Source organism: Calliphora vicina, chromosome 5, assembly GCF_958450345.1.
Source record: "Calliphora vicina chromosome 5, idCalVici1.1, whole genome shotgun sequence".
Taxonomy (NCBI): Eukaryota; Metazoa; Arthropoda; class Insecta; order Diptera; family Calliphoridae; genus Calliphora; species Calliphora vicina.
Window position 1 is genome coordinate 40,806,766 of NC_088784.1, and position 20,064 is coordinate 40,826,829.

Sequence of the window (20,064 nt, forward strand, 5' to 3'; positions counted from 1 at the left end):
GTAAGTCATATAATAATGACATCGAGTATCGAGTAAATCCAATATATATCTTGATAACAAACTTCATTACGTGTTGTGTATAGACAAAGAATTACACATAACAAAATTAATCTTCTATCCGTCCTCTTACTATGGCGTCTCCACGCGGAATAAACTTGGAAATAATTATCAACTGCCAAATTCAATTGCCAACACCTGTGGACGAAACCCTTATTTGCAAATGTTTTGCGAAATAATTGTTCAAACTCCTCTTTTTGAAGAAATAATGTTCCATATAAACAGTCAAATTTGGATTTTTTTAAATAGTATTTTTAATATACAAAACCAAAACAGAGCAAAGTAATAATGTTAAAAAAGACAAATTAAGCATAAAAATCATGACATAAAATAATAGTAATAAAAATATGTAAGAAGCAAATTTCATGAATACGTGCTCTCTACCTCTTGAACATAAAGTTGGAAATAAGTTCCGTTCTTCTGCCGATATTATTTCTTACGTTAAGAATTGGATATTAAGCGTGGTGGACGGGGGAATGATACATTACGTTACAGGCTGTCAACCGTTTGCCGTTGATCTTCTAGTAGTTGTTAGAATTAAAAAAAATTATATAGAATAATGCAATGATAGCGTTCGAAGTTTATCAACTATACATATTTTTTAGATGCTTAAAATTTAAAACGTATTTGAAACCCAAAGACCGTTAAATAGCGGAACTTTTGTATACATACAACACTGCAAGTTGTTTTTAAAAAACAGCTGACATTACAAAACAATTTTTAAACGCCATTTTTTAATTTGTCATCAATATAAAGAACAAAATTTATTAAAATTAGCTTAAAAAATCGAAGAAATTAATTTAAAAATCGCAGAATTATTACAAGACTTCAAAAAATCGAAATAAATTGAAAGGGTATGTTGTCGATTATGATATGCTCCTTCTTATATCGGATTTAGAATTGCAATGTTGGCAACACATGTGCTTTTTGTTAAATCTATGCGCCCAGTAGGGAAAAATTTTATTGTTCTTCGTCCTGTTTGCTGTTTGTTGTTAAAAAGTTAATAAATAATGTTAATTACGGCAATTACAGTTAAAAATTTGTGCAGCTGGCCTGACTGACATTCGATGGAATGGAATCTGTTCGCTGTTATTTGTGCGACCATGAGTTCGTAGAAGGTGAAGAGCCATGGCTGATGTTTGAACAAAGACTACGTGAGGACGGACAAGTGGAATGTTCATTGGCTGATTTGTTGGGTAGAATTTTGGAAAAGGATTTGGAAGAGGCTATAGCACATTCTACAGTAAGAAAATATATTCGCTGACAAATGTAATTAATTCATAATTCTTTATTTTAGTTGCTGTGTGATTCCTGCAATGCAGATGTTTTGGAGTACGAAAGTCTTGAAAAACGATTTTCCCAGTTACGGGAAAGAATTTTGAGTTCATACAAAGAAAATTCTACTATACAGAATTTGTATAATTTGATACATGGAACAGTCATAAGCAATGAATCTCAACAACAGCAAGATGATGAAGATAATAAATTGCTAATTAACAATCCTGAAGTAATGGAAAATATATCAAATCCAGAATATATTGGTATTACGGAAATGGACTTAGTCGAGGAAGTCCAGGACGAAGATCTGGAGTACGAAGAGGATTTACATGTAAATGTGCTACGAAAGGAGCCTGTGTCGGATCATGGTGATGTTGGATTCGACGAACATGTTAATTCCGAGATCGTATCTGATCATTTCGATTTTGCCGCGTTCAATGAACATGTAGCCCAGAATTCCCTACCTTCTGGTGTATTGAATTTATCAGATGGCCTTGTCAATCTAGAAGTTTCGGAAAAGTCTATAGATGTTCAAGATATACCATTGGATGGCCAAGGTATGTGTTTATGGTGATTTATCTTTGATCTGCGTTACAATTTAACATTTTTTGCTGTTTGTTTTTTAAGATATAATTATATATGATGTTAACGCAGACCATATACAACAGAGCGACTTAATTATTCAACAAGATAACGACAGTTGTGATTTGAAAAATTATGATAGTACAGAAGGTATGTAGTTAGTCTTCTATTAAAATAATTTCCACAAAAGTTCATAATTCATTATCATACAATTTTATAAAATTTCAATTAGAAAACAGTAAAAGTATTATTAGTTGTTAATCCCCATTGTCACAAAGTCTATTTATGTTATAACTAGATGACCGCACCGCCCGGCTTCGCCTGGTAGCTATTTACTAATGTTTGTACTTCAAGTTTCTCCAAAAATGTCTCTTATTAAGGAAAGTGAAAAGCAGGCAATATATTAAAAATGTTCTTTTTTTTCCATACAAACCATCTGCTGAAAATTTCGAATCGAATAAAAACAAGTAAGAGTACTATATTCGGCCGTGCCGAATCTTAAATACCCTCAACCCTAATATGATGGTATAACAACTGAAATAATATAACAATTGTTAGTAAGACTAATTTTTCCTTTTTAACCTCAAGTGAATAAACAGAGTATAAAAAAAGAAAATCTTGTGTAGAACAACATTTTCTGTAGAAAATCTTGTGTAGTACAACATTTTCTGTAGAAAATCTTGTGAAGAACAACATTTTCTGTAGAAAATCGTGTGTAGAACAACATTTTCTGTAGAAAATCTTGTATAGAACAACATTTTCTGTAGAAAATCTTGTATAGAACAACATTTTCTGTAGAAAATCTTGTATAGAACAACATTTTCTGTAGAAAATCTTGTATAGAACAACATTTTCTGTAGAAAATCTTGTGTAGAACAACATTTGCTGTAGAAAATCTTGTGTAGAACAACATTTGCTGTAGAAAATCTTGTGTAGAACAACATTTGCTGTAGAAAATCTTGTGTAGAACAACATTTGCTGTAGAAAATCTTGTGTGGAACAACATTTGCTGTAGAAAATCTTGTGTAGAACAACATTTGCTGTAGAAAATCTTGTGTAGAACAACATTTGCTGTAGAAAATCTTGTGTGGAACAACATTTTCTATAGAAAATCTTGTGTAGAACAACATTTTCTATAGAAAATCTTGTGTAGAACAACATTTTCTATAGAAAATCTTGTGTAGAACAACATTTTCTATAGAAAATCTTGTGTAGAACAACATTTTCTATAGAAAATCTTGTGTAGAACAACATTTTCTATAGAAAATCTTGTGTAGAACAACATTTTCTATAGAAAATCTTGTGTAGAACAACATTTTCTATAGAAAATCTTGTGTAGAACAACATTTTCTATAGAAAATCTTGTGTAGAACAACATTTTCTATAGAAAACTTGTGTAGAACAACATTTTCTATAGAAAATGTTGTTCTACACAACATTTTCTATAGAAAATCTTGTGTAGAACAACATTTTCTATAGAAAATCTTGTGTAGAACAACATTTTCTATAGAAAATCTTGTGTAGAACAACATTTTCTATAGAAAATCTTGTGTAGAACAACATTTTCTATAGAAAATCTTGTGTAGAACAACATTTTCTATAGAAAATCTTGTGTAGAACAACATTTTCTATAGAAAACCTTATGTAGAACAACATTTTCTATAGAAAATCTTGTGTAGAACAACATTTTCTATAGAAAATCTTGTGTAGAACAACATTTTCTATAGAAAACCTTGTGTAGAACAACATTTTCTATAGAAAATCTTGTGTAGAACAACATTTTCTATAGAAAATCTTGTGTAGAACAACATTTTCTATAGAAAATCTTGTGTAGAACAACATTTTCTATAGAAAATCTTGTGTAGAACAACATTTTCTATAGAAAATCTTGTGTAGAACAACATTTTCTATAGAAAATCTTGTGTAGAACAACATTTTCTATAGAAAATCTTGTGTAGAACAACATTTTCTATAGAAAATCTTGTGTAGAACAACATTTTCTATAGAAAATCTTGTGTAGAACAACATTTTCTATAGAAAATCTTGTGTAGAACAACATTTTCTATAGAAAATCTTGTGTAGAACAACATTTTCTATAGAAAATCTTGTGTAGAACAACATTTTCTATAGAAAATCTTGTGTAGAACAACATTTTCTATAGAAAATCTTGTGTAGAACAATATTTTCTATAGAAAATCTTGTGTAGAACAACATTTTCTATAGAAAATCTTGTGTAGAACAACATTTTCTATAGAAAATCTTGTGTAGAACAACATTTTCTATAGAAAATCTTGTGTAGAACAACATTTTCTATAGAAAATCTTGTGTAGAACAACATTTTCTATAGAAAACCTTGTGTAGAACAACATTTTCTATAGAAAATCTTGTGTAGAACAACATTTTCTATAGAAAATCTTGTGTAGAACAACATTTTCTATAGAAAATATTGTTATAGACAAGATTTTCTATAGAAAATATTGTTATAGACAAGATTTTCTATAGAAAATATTGTTATAGACAAGATTTTCTATAGAAAATATATAAATCTTGTCTATAACAATATTTTCTATAGAAAATCTTGTCTATAACAATATTTTCTATAGAAAATCTTGTCTATAACAATATTTTCTATAGAAAATATTGTTCTACACAAGATTTTCTATAGAAAATATTGTTCTACACAAGATTCTCTATAAAAAATATTGTTCTACACAAGATTTTCTATAGAAAATATTGTTCTACACAAGATTTTCTATAGAAAATATTGTTCTACACAAGATTTTCTATAGAAAACATTGTTCTACACAAGATTTTCTATAGAAAATATTGTTCTACACAAGATTTTCTATAGAAAATGTTGTCCTACACTAGATTTTCTATAGAAAAAATCGTCATACACAAGATACTCAAGATTTTCTATAGAAAATATTGTTATAGACAAGATTTTCTATAGAAAATATTGTTATAGACAAGATTTTCTATAGAAAATATTGTTATAGACAAGATTTTCTATAGAAAATATTGTTATAGACAAGATTTTCTATAGAAAATATTGTTATAGACAAGATTTTCTATAGAAAATATTGTTATAGACAAGATTTTCTATAGAAAATGTTGTTCTACACAAGATTTTCTATAGAAAATGTTGTTCTACACAAGATTTTCTATAGAAAATATCGTCATACACAAGATTTTCTATAGAAAATATTGTTATAGACAAGATTTTCTATAGAAAATATTGTTATAGACAAGATTTTCTATAGAAAATATTGCTATAGACAAGATTTTCTATAGAAAATGTTGTTCTACACAAGATTTTCTATAGAAAATGTTGTTCTACACAAGATTTTCTATAGAAAATGTTGTTCTACACAAGATTTTCTATAGAAAATATCGTCATACACAAGATTTTCTATAGAAAATATTGTTATAGACAAGATTTTCTATAGAAAATATTGTTATAGACAAGATTTTCTATAGAAAATATTGTTATAGACAAGATTTTCTATAGAAAATATTGTTATAGACAAGATTTTCTATAGAAAATATTGTTATAGACAAGATTTTCTATAGAAAATATTGTTATAGACAAGATTTTCTATAGAAAATATTGTTATAGACAAGATTTTCTATAGAAAATATTGTTATAGACAAGATTTTCTATAGAAAATATTGTTATAGACAAGATTTTCTATAGAAAATATTGTTATAGACAAGATTTTCTATAGAAAATATTGTTATAGACAAGATTTTCTATAGAAAATATTGTTATAGACAAGATTTTCTATAGAAAATATTGTTATAGACAAGATTTTCTATAGAAAATATCGTCATACACAAGATTTTCTATAGAAAATATTGTTATAGACAAGATTTTCTATAGAAAATATTGTTATAGACAAGATTTTCTATAGAAAATATTGTTATAGACAAGATTTTCTATAGAAAATATTGTTATAGACAAGATTTTCTATAGAAAATATTGTTATAGACAAGATTTTCTATAGAAAATATTGTTATAGACAAGATTTTCTATAGAAAATATTGTTATAGACAAGATTTTCTATAGAAAATATTGTTATAGACAAGATTTTCTATAGAAAATATTGTTATAGACAAGATTTTCTATAGAAAATATTGTTATAGACAAGATTTTCTATAGAAAATATTGTTATAGACAAGATTTTCTATAGAAAATATTGTTATAGACAAGATTTTCTATAGAAAATATTGTTATAGACAAGATTTTCTATAGAAAATATTGTTATAGAAAAGATTTTCTATAGAAAATATTGTTATAGACAAGATTTTCTATAGAAAATATTGTTATAGACAAGATTTTCTATAGAAAATGTTGTTCTACACAAGATTTTCTATAGAAAATGTTGTTCTACACAAGATTTTCTATAGAAAATGTTGTTCTACACAAGATTTTCTATAGAAAATGTTGTTCTACACAAGATTTTCTATAGAAAATGTTGTTCTACACAAGATTTTCTATAGAAAATGTTGTTCTACACAAGATTTTCTATAGAAAATCTTGTCTATAACAATATTTTCTATAGAAAATCTTGTCTATAACAATATTTTCTATAGAAAATCTTGTCTATAACAATATTTTCTATAGAAAATCTTGTCTATAACAATATTTTCTATAGAAAATCTTGTCTATAACAATATTTTCTATAGAAAATCTTGTCTATAACAATATTTTCTATAGAAAATCTTGTCTATAGAAAATCTTGTCTATAACAATATTTTCTATAGAAAATCTTGTCTATAACAATATTTTCTATAGAAAATCTTGTCTATAACAATATTTTCTATAGAAAATCTTGTCTATAACAATATTTTCTATAGAAAATCTTGTCTATAACAATATTTTCTATAGAAAATCTTGTCTATAACAATATTTTCTATAGAAAATCTTGTCTATAACAATATTTTCTATAGAAAATCTTGTCTATAACAATATTTTCTATAGAAAATCTTGTCTATAACAATATTTTCTATAGAAAATCTTGTCTATAACAATATTTTCTATAGAAAATCTTGTCTATAACAATATTTTCTATAGAAAATCTTGTCTATAACAATATTTTCTATAGAAAATCTTGTGTATGACGATATTTTCTATAGAAAATCTTGTGTAGAACAACATTTTCTATAGAAAATCTTGTGTATAACAATATTTTCTGTAGAAAATCTTGTCTATAACAATATTTTCTATCGAAAATCTTGTGTAGAGCAATATTTTCTATAGAAAATATTTTGTGTAGAAAATCTTGAGTATAACAATATTTGCTATAGAAAATCTTGAGTATGACGATATTTTCTATAGAAAATCTTGTATAGAACAATATTTTCTATAGAAAATCTTGAGTATCTTGTGTATGACGATTTTTTCTATAGAAAATCTAGTGTAGGACAACATTTTCTATAGAAAATCTTGTGTAGAACAATATTTTCTATAGAAAATCTTGTGTAGAACAATGTTTTCTATAGAAAATCTTGTGTAGAACAATATTTTCTATAGAAAATCTTGTGTAGAACAATATTTTCTATAGAAAATCTTGTGTAGAACAATATTTTTTATAGAGAATCTTGTGTAGAACAATATTTTCTATAGAAAATCTTGTGTAGAACAACATTTTCTATAGAAAATCTTGTGTAGAACAACATTTTCTATAGAAAATCTTGTCTATAACAATATTTTCTATAGAAAATCTTGTCTATAACAATATTTTCTATAGAAAATCTTGTCTATAACAATATTTTCTATAGAAAATCTTGTCTATAACAATATTTTCTATAGAAAATCTTGTCTATAACAATATTTTCTATAGAAAATCTTGTCTATAACAATATTTTCTATAGAAAATCTTGTCTATAACAATATTTTCTATAGAAAATCTTGTCTATAACAATATTTTCTATAGAAAATCTTGTCTATAACAATATTTTCTATAGAAAATCTTGTCTATAACAATATTTTCTATAGAAAATCTTGTCTATAACAATATTTTCTATAGAAAATCTTGTCTATAACAATATTTTCTATAGAAAATCTTGTCTATAACAATATTTTCTATAGAAAATCTTGTCTATAACAATATTTTCTATAGAAAATCTTGTCTATAACAATATTTTCTATAGAAAATCTTGTCTATAACAATATTTTCTATAGAAAATCTTGTCTATAACAATATTTTCTATAGAAAATCTTGTCTATAACAATATTTTCTATAGAAAATCTTGTCTATAACAATATTTTCTATAGAAAATCTTGTCTATAACAATATTTTCTATAGAAAATCTTGTCTATAACAATATTTTCTATAGAAAATCTTGTCTATAACAATATTTTCTATAGAAAATCTTGTCTATAACAATATTTTCTATAGAAAATCTTGTCTATAACAATATTTTCTATAGAAAATCTTGTCTATAACAATATTTTCTATAGAAAATCTTGTCTATAACAATATTTTCTATAGAAAATCTTGTCTATAACAATATTTTCTATAGAAAATCTTGTCTATAACAATATTTTCTATAGAAAATCTTGTCTATAACAATATTTTCTATAGAAAATCTTGTCTATAACAATATTTTCTATAGAAAATCTTGTCTATAACAATATTTTCTATAGAAAATCTTGTCTATAACAATATTTTCTATAGAAAATCTTGTCTATAACAATATTTTCTATAGAAAATCTTGTCTATAACAATATTTTCTATAGAAAATCTTGTGTATGACGATATTTTCTATAGAAAATCTTGTGTAGAACAACATTTTCTATAGAAAATCTTGTGTATAACAATATTTTCTGTAGAAAATCTTGTCTATAACAATATTTTCTATCGAAAATCTTGTGTAGAGCAATATTTTCTATAGAAAATATTTTGTGTAGAAAATCTTGAGTATAACAATATTTGCTATAGAAAATCTTGAGTATGACGATATTTTCTATAGAAAATCTTGTATAGAACAATATTTTCTATAGAAAATCTTGAGTATCTTGTGTATGACGATTTTTTCTATAGAAAATCTAGTGTAGGACAACATTTTCTATAGAAAATCTTGTGTAGAACAATATTTTCTATAGAAAATCTTGTGTAGAACAATGTTTTCTATAGAAAATCTTGTGTAGAACAATATTTTCTATAGAAAATCTTGTGTAGAACAATATTTTCTATAGAAAATCTTGTGTAGAACAATATTTTTTATAGAGAATCTTGTGTAGAACAATATTTTCTATAGAAAATCTTGTGTAGAACAATATTTTCTATAGAAAATCTTGTGTAGAACAATATTTTCTATAGAAAATCTTGTGTAGAACAATATTTTCTATAGAAAATCTTGTGTAGAACAATATTTTCTATAGAAAATCTTGTGTAGAACAATATTTTCTATAGAAAATCTTGTGTATAACAATATTTTCTATAGAAAATCTTGTGTAGAACAATATTTTCTATAGAAAATCTTGTGTAGAACAATATTTTCTATAGAAAATCTTGTGTAGAACAATATTTTCTATAGCAAATCTTGCGTAGAACAATATTTTCTATAGCAAGTCTTGCGTAGACCAATATTTTCTATAAACAATCTTGTGTATAACAATATTTGCTGTAGAAAATCTTAAGTATAACGATATTTTCTGTTGAAAATCTTGAGTGTAACATTTTTCTATAGAAAATAAAATAATTTTCTATAGAAAATCTTGTGTATAACTATATTTTTTGGACATGTTGTGTATAACAGTATTTTCTATAGAAAATCGTATGAAAAACAGCATTTTCTTTAAAAATCTTGTCTATTATAACAGCATTTTCTATAGAAAATCTCGTATTCAACAGCACTTTCTATAGACAATTTTGTGATAACAGACGACTGTTTACAACATAAAGCTACAGTAATATTAAAATTTTAAGTACTCTGGTGATGAAGAAAGTAATTTTTTAATACTATTTTAATACGGAACAAAAATATAATTTTCCATCCCTGTATATAAGATTAAAAGTAAATCTTAAAATAGGAGAACACATATGGAACCGTAACAGCAAATCAAATATAGAATCGTTTACATAATCTGTTGAAATTTCATAAAATTTTATAGAAATTGCAAACGGAATGACAAATTTACATATACATATGTATATAGCCAAGGCGTATTAACAAGGTGAGTGCGTCCCGGCAACAAATACAACAATGCAAAAACAACAGGCAATTTGTTTTTGTTAAAATGTACGGTAAATGTCAAAATCAAGGCGAATTAAAATATTACTATGTTATTTACAATAACAAATGTAAACATAAACAAAGTTTGACATATAGTGTACATAAAACCACAGCGAATTAAGAAACAGCTGATTTTATGCACTCACCTTGTTAATACGCCTTGTATATAGCCATGCCACTTATGATGAAGGGTATTAAAAGAATTAAACACAACAATCGAACAAAAAGCTTTTTCTGAAATGTTTGTTATTTACTTTCATGTTTAAAAACGGCTAAAAAAATAGAATAACAATATGGGAGTCAAGGCGAATTGTTTAGACAAGTGAACTGTCAATTCACTTGTGATTGTTGTGGCGAAAAATACAACAAACCCAAAAGCAAAAACAACAACAGGCAACTTTGACAGTTCGACTATCTTTTAACAAAAACAAAGTACCTGTTGTTTTTGTACATGTTGTAGTTCTGTCGTCACCTTCTATAGATTCGCCTTGCTGGGAGTGGTTGCGTTGCTCAATTATTTGTTGACAATAGCAACAAACAACAACAAAAATGAAATAAGCGCAAAAGCAACGTGCTCAAACAACGTGGTTGTTGTTTTTGTACAATATGTGTTCTGTGCAGTGTTACCATATGTTAAGTTTTCCCTTTTTAGCAAGGTTTTTGAGACGCAAAAAGTTTTATTTTTAAAAAAATATTTTTTTTGGAATATTGATATCAATAAGTTGAACCGATGATTTCAAAATGATAGTCCCCAAATTCATTCACGAAATGGGGAGATTGATTTGAATATATTGAAAGTGTCTCCAGCACCAAATTCACATAAATTATCTCATATATGTACGAATTGGGTTTTGTAATTTTAGTATGTACTTAGAAATAAAAAGTTTTCTTCAAAAAACATATAGCAACACTGGTTCTGTGTACGCGTGAGAGAGTTGCTCTTTTGAGAACACATTATAAAAAGCTCTCTCTCAATGCGAATTTATATACTAGCTGGTGTTGATAGCACAGCTGATTAATGCTGTTTGAGCTGTCAATTATCCTGTGATTGTTGCGGCGAATGCTACAACAAACGTAAAAGTAACACAAACAACAGGCAAACTTTGACAGCTTAAACCACATAAACAAAAACAAATTGCAAGTGGTTTTTGTAAATGTTATACTTGTTGTAGAATCGACACCACCTGGTATATAAATTCGCATTGCTGAAGATTGACAAAAAAACACATACATACATACATACAAATAAAGATTTGTTTGTTATTATACATATATTTGCATGACGTCATGGAAAACAATAACAAATTACATTGTGTTTTGGTTTTTTTGGTTATATCTCAGCCCAGGTCCAACTTACTATGGACTTATATACGTCGATGCAAAGGTCTCTGAAATATCTATCATTAGATATCCATATTGTCTATATTAATGACTTAGTAATCCAGATATAGGTCAAAAATAGGTAAAAAATCGAGGTTGTCCTGGTTTTTTCCTTATATCTCAGCCATTTGTGGACCGATTTTCTCGATTTTAAATAGCAACCGAGCCGGAAGAATTCCGGAGATATTGATATATGAATCATGTATGTTATTTGGGGGCTTCGGAAAGTTGATTTCAACACACAGACGGACAGACGGACATGGCTATATCGATTCCGCTATCTATAACGATCCAGAATATATATACTTTATGGGGTCGCAAATGAAAAATGTGGAAATTACAAACGGAATGACAAACTTATATATACCCTTGCCACTCATGGTGAAGGGTATAAAAATCAGCCAAATCGCTCCAGCCGTTTCATTTTTATATATATTATTATACTTACTGTTTTCATAAAAAAATTATTTTAACCGACAGAATAACTAAGTTATCATATAAGCAAACATTTTTATAATAGGGATAAAATTCGGACAAAGGTGGTGTTGTGTTACATTTTAACTTGAGTAGTTTTTAATAAACTATACTACGGAAACCAAAATTAGTTATTTTCTTAATTTAGAATTGTTGGCCAGAAAAAACCCGTTCATTAGTTCCACCAATAAAAAGAAAACTTTTGACTATGCCAAACTTTAAAACTTAATCAACTTATCAATTATTAGTAGACTTTGGTAATGCTTCATATGTAGCACAATGCAAGAATTTCAATCTTAACAGTGACCATTGTTTTCAAAGATTAAACATTAAATATAAAATTATTTGCAAATTAAATGAAATATCGATATCGTATGTAGAGTTTTGCGACTAAGTGTATATTGTTTGAACATTTTTTCAAATGTATGATATAATCGCCCCATAAAGTAATATCGTTTTATCTGATTTATATTCATAAAGACTACAAAAAACCAAAATATTCCAATTTATTAAAAAAAATTAGAATATAATAACACAGTACAACATTTTTCAGTTCATTGCTTTGGGACTCAATTCTGACAATTGCACGTGAAAGTAGCCCCAAAAATAAGAACTTCTGCATCATTAGTTTTGTCAAGTTGGCTGCCGTATTAATTTAATGGCCATACGAATTTTTTTTCCTCAAGGTGGATTTTTATCACTTTATCTATATTTTAGCACGGTTATATCTCGTATACCTTACGGAATATCTCTTTTGTGGCTGAAGCAAAGTTGTAGATATTGAATAGTAGAAAAAAAGTACGGAACATACCTACCCGAAAAAGGTGCATCCAGTGCCTTAAAAATCGCAAAAATGCCCATTTTTTTAAAATTTTTTACCAATTTTTCACCTTTTTTGCTCAATATAGACACGCTTCCGAAAATCACTTTAAAGTGCATAAATCTGTAAAAAAATATGGTATACATACAAAATTCATGATAAATAACTTTTATATAGACACAAAACACACGACCTAATTTCATGGTGATCAGTCCATAATTGGATTTGTAATCCAGTTATTGAGCAAAAAAGGTGAAAAATTGGTTAAAAAATGGGCATTTTGGCGATTTTTAAGGCACTGGATGCATCTTTTTCGGGTAGGTATGTTCCGTACTTTTTTCTACTATTCAATATCTACAACTTTGCTTCAGCCACAAAAGAGATATTCCGTACGGTATACGAGATATAACCGTGCTAAAATATAGAAAATGTGATAAAAATCCACCTTGAGGAAAAAAAATTCGTATGGCCATTAAATTAATACGGCAGGGGCTACTTTCACGTGCAATTGTCAGAATTGAGTCCCAAAATCATGTGTTGTACTGTGTAATACAATAATACAATTTTCTTTGTATGGAGATCCGATTTCGCCCATTTTTAACCAAAATTCCTATTGTGGTAAGGAATACATCTGTATTAAGCAGAGACTGAAAATAACGGGTTCACTTTCATTTCAATGGTAAATTCTCATTCGCAGCCATTTAAAAATATTTTTTTGTGATATATCACTGAGAGAGTGATTTATTTGAGAACATTTTAGGTTTGGGGTTGAGTAAAACAGAAAAGAAACACAAATAATCTGGATGAGTGATTTATAATTTATTTTTTTCGTAAAGGTCAGCTTGTGACTTTTATTTGAGAACATGAAAAATAAATCGCAAAAATGCATTTGATGCAAATCAACGCTTAAATATATAAAATTTATCAAAAGATTAATAACAATTTAAAAAAATTCTCATTTCTGTTACTCAGACTCCATTACTTCATACTTATCATTTTATTTCCATAATTTGTTAACAATTACTAATAATATGTTATTGTATGTAAATAAAAGAGAAAGTAACAGTTATTAAGAACAAGAACAAATGAATGGTTTGTCTCACACCAAACCATTAAAAAACAACAAAAACGAATAAATGTCATACCAAACCATTTAAATAGAAATCATTTTATAACTGTTATTTTCAATGATTTATTTTTATCACAAAAATATAAATCACAATTTGGGTTTTTTGGTATATGGACGAGTTATTTTCGATCTTTGGTTTAAAGACATTATTATTGAATAAATATTCAAAAATACACACATTTTCAGCCACCTACGTACCATGGTAACGAAATAAATCCTTCAATGTATTACGGATGTCTCTAATACAGTTCACCAGATATTTGATAATATCTATTTAATTTTCAGACAAATTTCATAAAATTACAAATAAAAACTTTCGGACAAAGTTTCAGCTAATTTCAGCCAAACTGCGCACAATGATACCGAAGAAAATCCCACGAAGTTTTGCGTCTTTCACAATTAAAGTTCACAGTATTGTTCGAAACTTAAGCAACTTTTCCTTATAAAATAATCAAAGTCTTATAAATTATTTTTAAATTGATTTTTTAATGAACTTGTGATTTTTTACAAAAAAAAAAAAAAAAATTATTGAAATAGTTCTTTAATTTTTGGTTGTTTCTGCACATTTGGTACCAATTATTTAGGGCGCGTACGCGTTTCGGAATGGCATTTAGGCTAACAATTATTGAACTTTTTAATAATGGCCAGTTTCAAATTTCTATAGCTAACAAATTGAGCATTAATAATTAATAATTTCGCGATTAATTAAAAAGTACAAGGCTACAGGAACAATAGTGGAACACAATACAGGCGGTCATCCTAAGAAAATATCACCTCGATCAGATCGAATCTTCCGTTTTAAAAAAAACCTTTATTTCTTCCAAAGATGTTATGAGTGGTCTTAATCTAAGAAACGCATACTGACAAAGAAATATTTAAAAAAAGTGATTTGCCTAAATTAGTTTGGATTTTTAGGATTGTGGAAAAATTTAAAACAGATTTATTTAGAGACGAATCTAAATTTAACTTGTTAAATTCAGATGGTGTAAGCCACGTTAGTATACCGAAGGGAAATCGATTACATCCACGTTATTGTAAAGTCACAATAATGCATGAAGAACTAAATGTAATGGTGTGCACATGCTTTTCAGCGTGTGGAGTTGGTCCTATTATTGAAATACAAACAAAAACATATCGTTTTTTCAGCCAATCACACGCTTCAATATGCCGAATATGAAATGCCACTTCGATCGGTTTTCAGCATAATAATGACCCCAAACACTCGTCGAAGTTGGTTAAAGATTGTTTATTAGCTATTTGACCAGCTCAATCTGCAGACTTGAATCACATAGAGAACTTTTTCGGCATTTTAAAGCACAGGATCGGAACTCGCCGTTTTAGAAATACGCAGCAGCTGATGAATTGCTTAAAATCAGAGTAGGAATCAATACCAACCACATTACTAACAAATCTTATAGAATCTTTGCCAAAACGATGTGCGGATGTCATAAGAAACGAATGGTATCATAGGAAGTACTGAAAGTTGCTTAAGTTTCGAACAGTAATATATTGAGTTAATTTTGTTTTGGTTTTATTATTGCTTTTCATGAAATGGAATTCAACTTTTGTTCTTATTATTAGAATGTAGGTACATTATACAATATAAATTAAATGTCTTATATTTAATAAAACAATTTAAAAATAATACATACGACTTTGATTGTTTTATATGGAAAAGTTGCTTAGGTTTCGAACAATACTGTAAATATAGATTCGGATAGCGGAGTCGATATAGCTATGACCGGCTGTCTGTTGAGATCAACTTTTCTAAGCCCCAAAATAACATAAATATATCGGGTGTAGTCCTGATTCGGCTGAGATATGAGCAAAACAAGCATTTTTTACCTGTTTATAGGCAGTACAGATATCAAATGAAACGTATTTCAAAGTCCTTTTTAAAGGCGTATAGAAAGTCGGACCGATAATGTCTAAAAACCGGAATAATTTTTTTTTCAACACACATTTTTTCACCAAAAGTTATTTTTAAACTTTATCTAAAAGTATACTTTGGTGCAAGGCGTATTAACAAGGTGAGTGCGTCCCGGCAACAAATACAACAATGCAAAAACAACAGGCAATTTGTTTTTGTTAAAATGTACGGTAAATGTCAAAATCAAGGCGAATTAAAATATTACTATGTTATTTACAATAACAAATGTAAACATAAACAAAGTTTGACATATAGTGTACATAAAACCACAGCGAATTAAGAAACAGCTGATTTTATGCACTCACCTTGTTAATACGCCTTGCTTTGGTGAAGTCTATATACGATTCATCACCTCACTCTTACTTGTTATATTTATTTAAATATACATAATCAGTTGCAGTTTTGTTCTTTATATAACTACATACTTATTTAAATTAAATTTTCATAAAGACTGAAAAAATGCAAAATATTTCAATTTAATAAAATAATTACTCCGAAATGTTATGTAATTTAATTTAATAATTTTGAATCAATTTTGAATTATTTGATATGTTTTTTGCATTCGTTTAATATTATTCCTAGTCATAGAGAACAGACATAGAGCGGAAACTCTACTGTCAAAGACCTAACTCAACTCAGTTGTCAGAAACCTAAGTGGTGAGAATGTATTTGTAGAAAAAACTACGTTAAAACAAAAACACCACTCGTATGTGTGATTATTTTGAGTAATTTTTTTGTTTGAGTTGTTTTCTAGTTTCCGCTCTATGTTCCTAGTTCTGAATTAAATTCTCACTCATTCATGTTGCTAGGTTTATTGTTATAGAACAGAATCGAAAGTTACCATTAGAAATAAGAAAAATTACCATTAAGTCCCCACTCATACATATGAATATTGTTTAACAGATAATACAACCTAATTATTTTTACAGACGATGATCTTAATTTCATAATAAGCACAGACATTTTCACAAGTGAAGGCAACTGTGAAGACACCCAGCAATCCAATAACTCCGAAATAATAATACCAAATGATATTGAACAACAGAACACTGTGACTTCTGAGACATCAACGCCACCAACAGCACCTAACCCGGTTTGCAAGCAAGATGGCGAATACTTCATCTGTCTTCTTTGTGAGATATCGCCACAATATGAACGTCACATTCTGATAGAACATTTTCAAACGTTTCACAATTCTAAATTTCATATGTGTGAACAGTGTCATCAGGGATTTGGAAAGCGACAGGACCTGAAAACACATACAGAGATCGGTCATATAATAAAGTGTGAGTATTGTGAACGTACATTCACCAATACTCGTTTGTATCGCATACACAAACGTATGCATTACAATAATACCAAACCATTCGAATGTCCTGTGTGCCAGAAAATGTATGTGTCCAAAGCGATTCTGGAAGAACACATGAACACGCATACTGGCGTAAGACCATTTAAATGCAGCGAATGTCCTAAAGATTTTGCCTCAAAATATACGCTGCATACACATATGAAAATACACAAGGAACGGCCGCGGCCCTACCAGTGCGATCTGTGTGACAAACGGTTTTTGAATCAACAAAATCTGAATCAACATAAAAAATTGCATGTCTCAGTCAAAGCCTTCCAATGTGATGTGTGCAACAAGACATTCACCACTCAGCATAGTTTGCAAGTTCATAAAATAGTACATTCAGGCCAGAGGCCCTTTATTTGTCGCATTTGTGGAAAGTCATTTGCGCGAAGGCCGGAAATCAAAGACCATGAACGCATTCATACCGGTGAGAAGCCATTTAAATGTGAATACTGTCCAATGGCCTTTGCCCAACGCACCAATTTGGCCAGTCACAAGAAGTCAACACATTTGAATGAGAAATTACACAAATGCGACCTATGTTTGCGGTCTTTTAAGCGCAAACGTTTATTAGATTATCATATACAGGCCATACATACGGGAGAACGGCCGCATAAATGTGAAATATGTGGAGCAGGGTTTGTCTATCCAGAACATTACAAAAAACACATGCTCATACACAGTGGCAAGAAGCCGTATGCATGCGAAGTGTGTGGCAAACAGTTCAACAGTCGTGACAATCGTAATGCCCATCGTTTTGTGCACAGTGATAAGAAGCCTTACGAATGTATGGAGTGTGGAGCGGGATTTATGCGCAAACCCCTCCTTCTAACACATATGAAGCAAACAAAACACATAAACGATACAATCATTATAAATCAGCCACAATTTACTCAACAACAACCGATGGAAATTGGAAGCATCTCAACTAACTCTTCATCCGTAGATTACAATAATTTGCACGAGGACGAATCGGAAATCGATGTCGACAATGATCTAAGGTCACAAGAGGTCTCCGATGAAACCCTCGAAAAAATCATATTCAAAGCAGAAGACTTATTGGCGGAGAATGTTTCAGTTTCATCGATTACAGACAAAGATGACGATGATGATGATGAAAATGTGATAACGGCCGTAGGTGATCATTTAATGAAAGGTGGTCTGGACGATGTCAAATATTTGGAATTTGAAGATTTAGAACGTGATGGCCATCAAACCTTGACGTGGGTGAACATAGGAGGAGATGATAAAGTTTAGGTTGTTATAAGAATTTAATTTAATCTAATATTATTAAGTGATAACATTTTCCGAGAAAATAAATGCTATTTTTATTATGTTATGAGATACAACATAAATTTCTAGTTTTTTTTTAACTCTGAAGTGGAATTCCACAAATTATGCAGATATGAATATGCTAGTTTCAGTAATATAGCAATAGAAAACAAACAAAAGACATTTCATGTTTTCTCTGGCTCTGTGAACCATTAAAAGTAGTTGTATAACGTCAAATTAACCTTGCGGTTCGATATTACTTTTTCGACAACTGCCATTTATTCCATATCTGTATTAATCTGTATGGAATTCGTTGTATAGAATACGTACAATACTGTGCAGAATATTAGCAACAACGTTAGGATATATAAAAGATTTTTTTTTTTAGAATTCTTAAAAAGACGAAGAAGCATATAATCGTATGTCAAATTTTAACCAACTCTGAAATCTGTATTCAGAGATAGTTAAAAACAAATGCTACGACAAAAATAATGATGACATTTTAAATGAAATTAAAGAAATATTTGTTGATGCTGTCGATTCTTTGTAGAGATTTCAAAATAAGTACGACAAGCTACGAGTTTTGGGTATGATGCTTCAACATGCCATATAATTCAACTTGTTTACACAATGTTCATTTTATGAATTGGAATGCCCAAGGTATAACAACTGAGTCAGCAACTACCCAGCTAGAATACACATTGCATAAAAGGAAAATCGATATTATCCTTTTAAATGAGACTTTTTTAAAGTCTCATTCATAACTAGTACTGCTGAGAGCATTTCAATACAAGTTATGATTAATAGCAACCCTGTTATATTTACTTCAGCGTATTCCAGTTCACACTACCAATTTCAAGGCTGATTTGGAAAAACTAACTTATTTTTCTAACGACTATTTTATATTTGGTGGCCTGAATTCTCAACTTACACTTTGGAATTATATGTATAATTCTGCTGGCAAGGAGTTGTTCAGCAACTGCCAACAATACAGCTAATACATATTGTTACGAAATTGTATTTGAATTCAAATACAACGGTTTCTAACGGATGTTCTCAACTTGCATCATGTTTCTCAACATTTCTATTTCTGGAGACTTCTAATTGTGGACAATGTTGTTTATCTGTGGATATTATTAACATAGTTGTGGAACATTCAACATTGTATAAAAGCTTTGAGTTGATCATTGTAGAAATAGAACATTCTTGATGCTACTGGAAGGAAGATGGCGCTATGTATAAATAGTGGCAGCGGTTGCCATCGAGGTTAGTAGATCATAGTTGCTGTTAGAATTAACATCAATTGCATTGCTAGTGTATTATTGTACATTATAAACTGTGCAATATAAGTGTGTGTATTAAAACACAGAGTGACTATTTAAACTGTTGTTGTGTACAATTGAATAAACAGTTCAATCATGAATAAAAAATTCGCGGGAGTTTTTATTCATGATTGGGCTGAAAGATTTGTTACAATTTTAAAATACTAAACAGCTTTTATTTGCAATCAAAAGTATCCGGTTTATTTAAAGGAAATAAACCACCGT

General features: G+C 28.7%; 1 protein-coding gene across 2 annotated transcripts; it reads left to right on the top strand.

The window, feature by feature from the left end:
• The first annotated feature begins 789 nt into the window (after positions 1-789).
• Positions 790-18,600, top strand: LOC135960832 (zinc finger protein 665-like). Of its 2 annotated transcripts, XM_065512229.1 has the most exons (5): positions 790-911; positions 1,090-1,300; positions 1,355-1,892; positions 1,963-2,067; positions 16,824-18,600. In XM_065512229.1, the coding sequence occupies exons 2-5, from the start codon at positions 1,130-1,132 to the stop codon at positions 18,500-18,502; spliced, it is 2,493 nt and encodes an 830-aa protein (XP_065368301.1). In that variant the 5' UTR covers positions 790-911; positions 1,090-1,129; the 3' UTR covers positions 18,503-18,600. The 2 variants fall into 2 exon arrangements, with proteins under 2 accessions (XP_065368301.1, XP_065368302.1); XM_065512230.1 differs by lacking the exon at positions 790-911 and having other exon boundaries at positions 1,023-1,300.
• The last annotated feature ends 1,464 nt before the right edge of the window (positions 18,601-20,064 follow it).

What these genes read in the sequence shown, in the direction of transcription:
- LOC135960832 (XM_065512229.1), top strand. Translation starts at nt 1,130, where the DNA reads ATGGAATCTGTTCGCTGTTATTTGTGCGACCATGAGTTCGTAGAAGGT. An exon ending in AGGCTATAGCACATTCTACA is followed by an intron (nt 1,301 to 1,354) that starts GTAAGAAAATAT and finishes TCTTTATTTTAG; the next exon opens with TTGCTGTGTGATTCCTGCAA. An exon ending in TATACCATTGGATGGCCAAG is followed by an intron (nt 1,893 to 1,962) that starts GTATGTGTTTAT and finishes TTGTTTTTTAAG; the next exon opens with ATATAATTATATATGATGTT.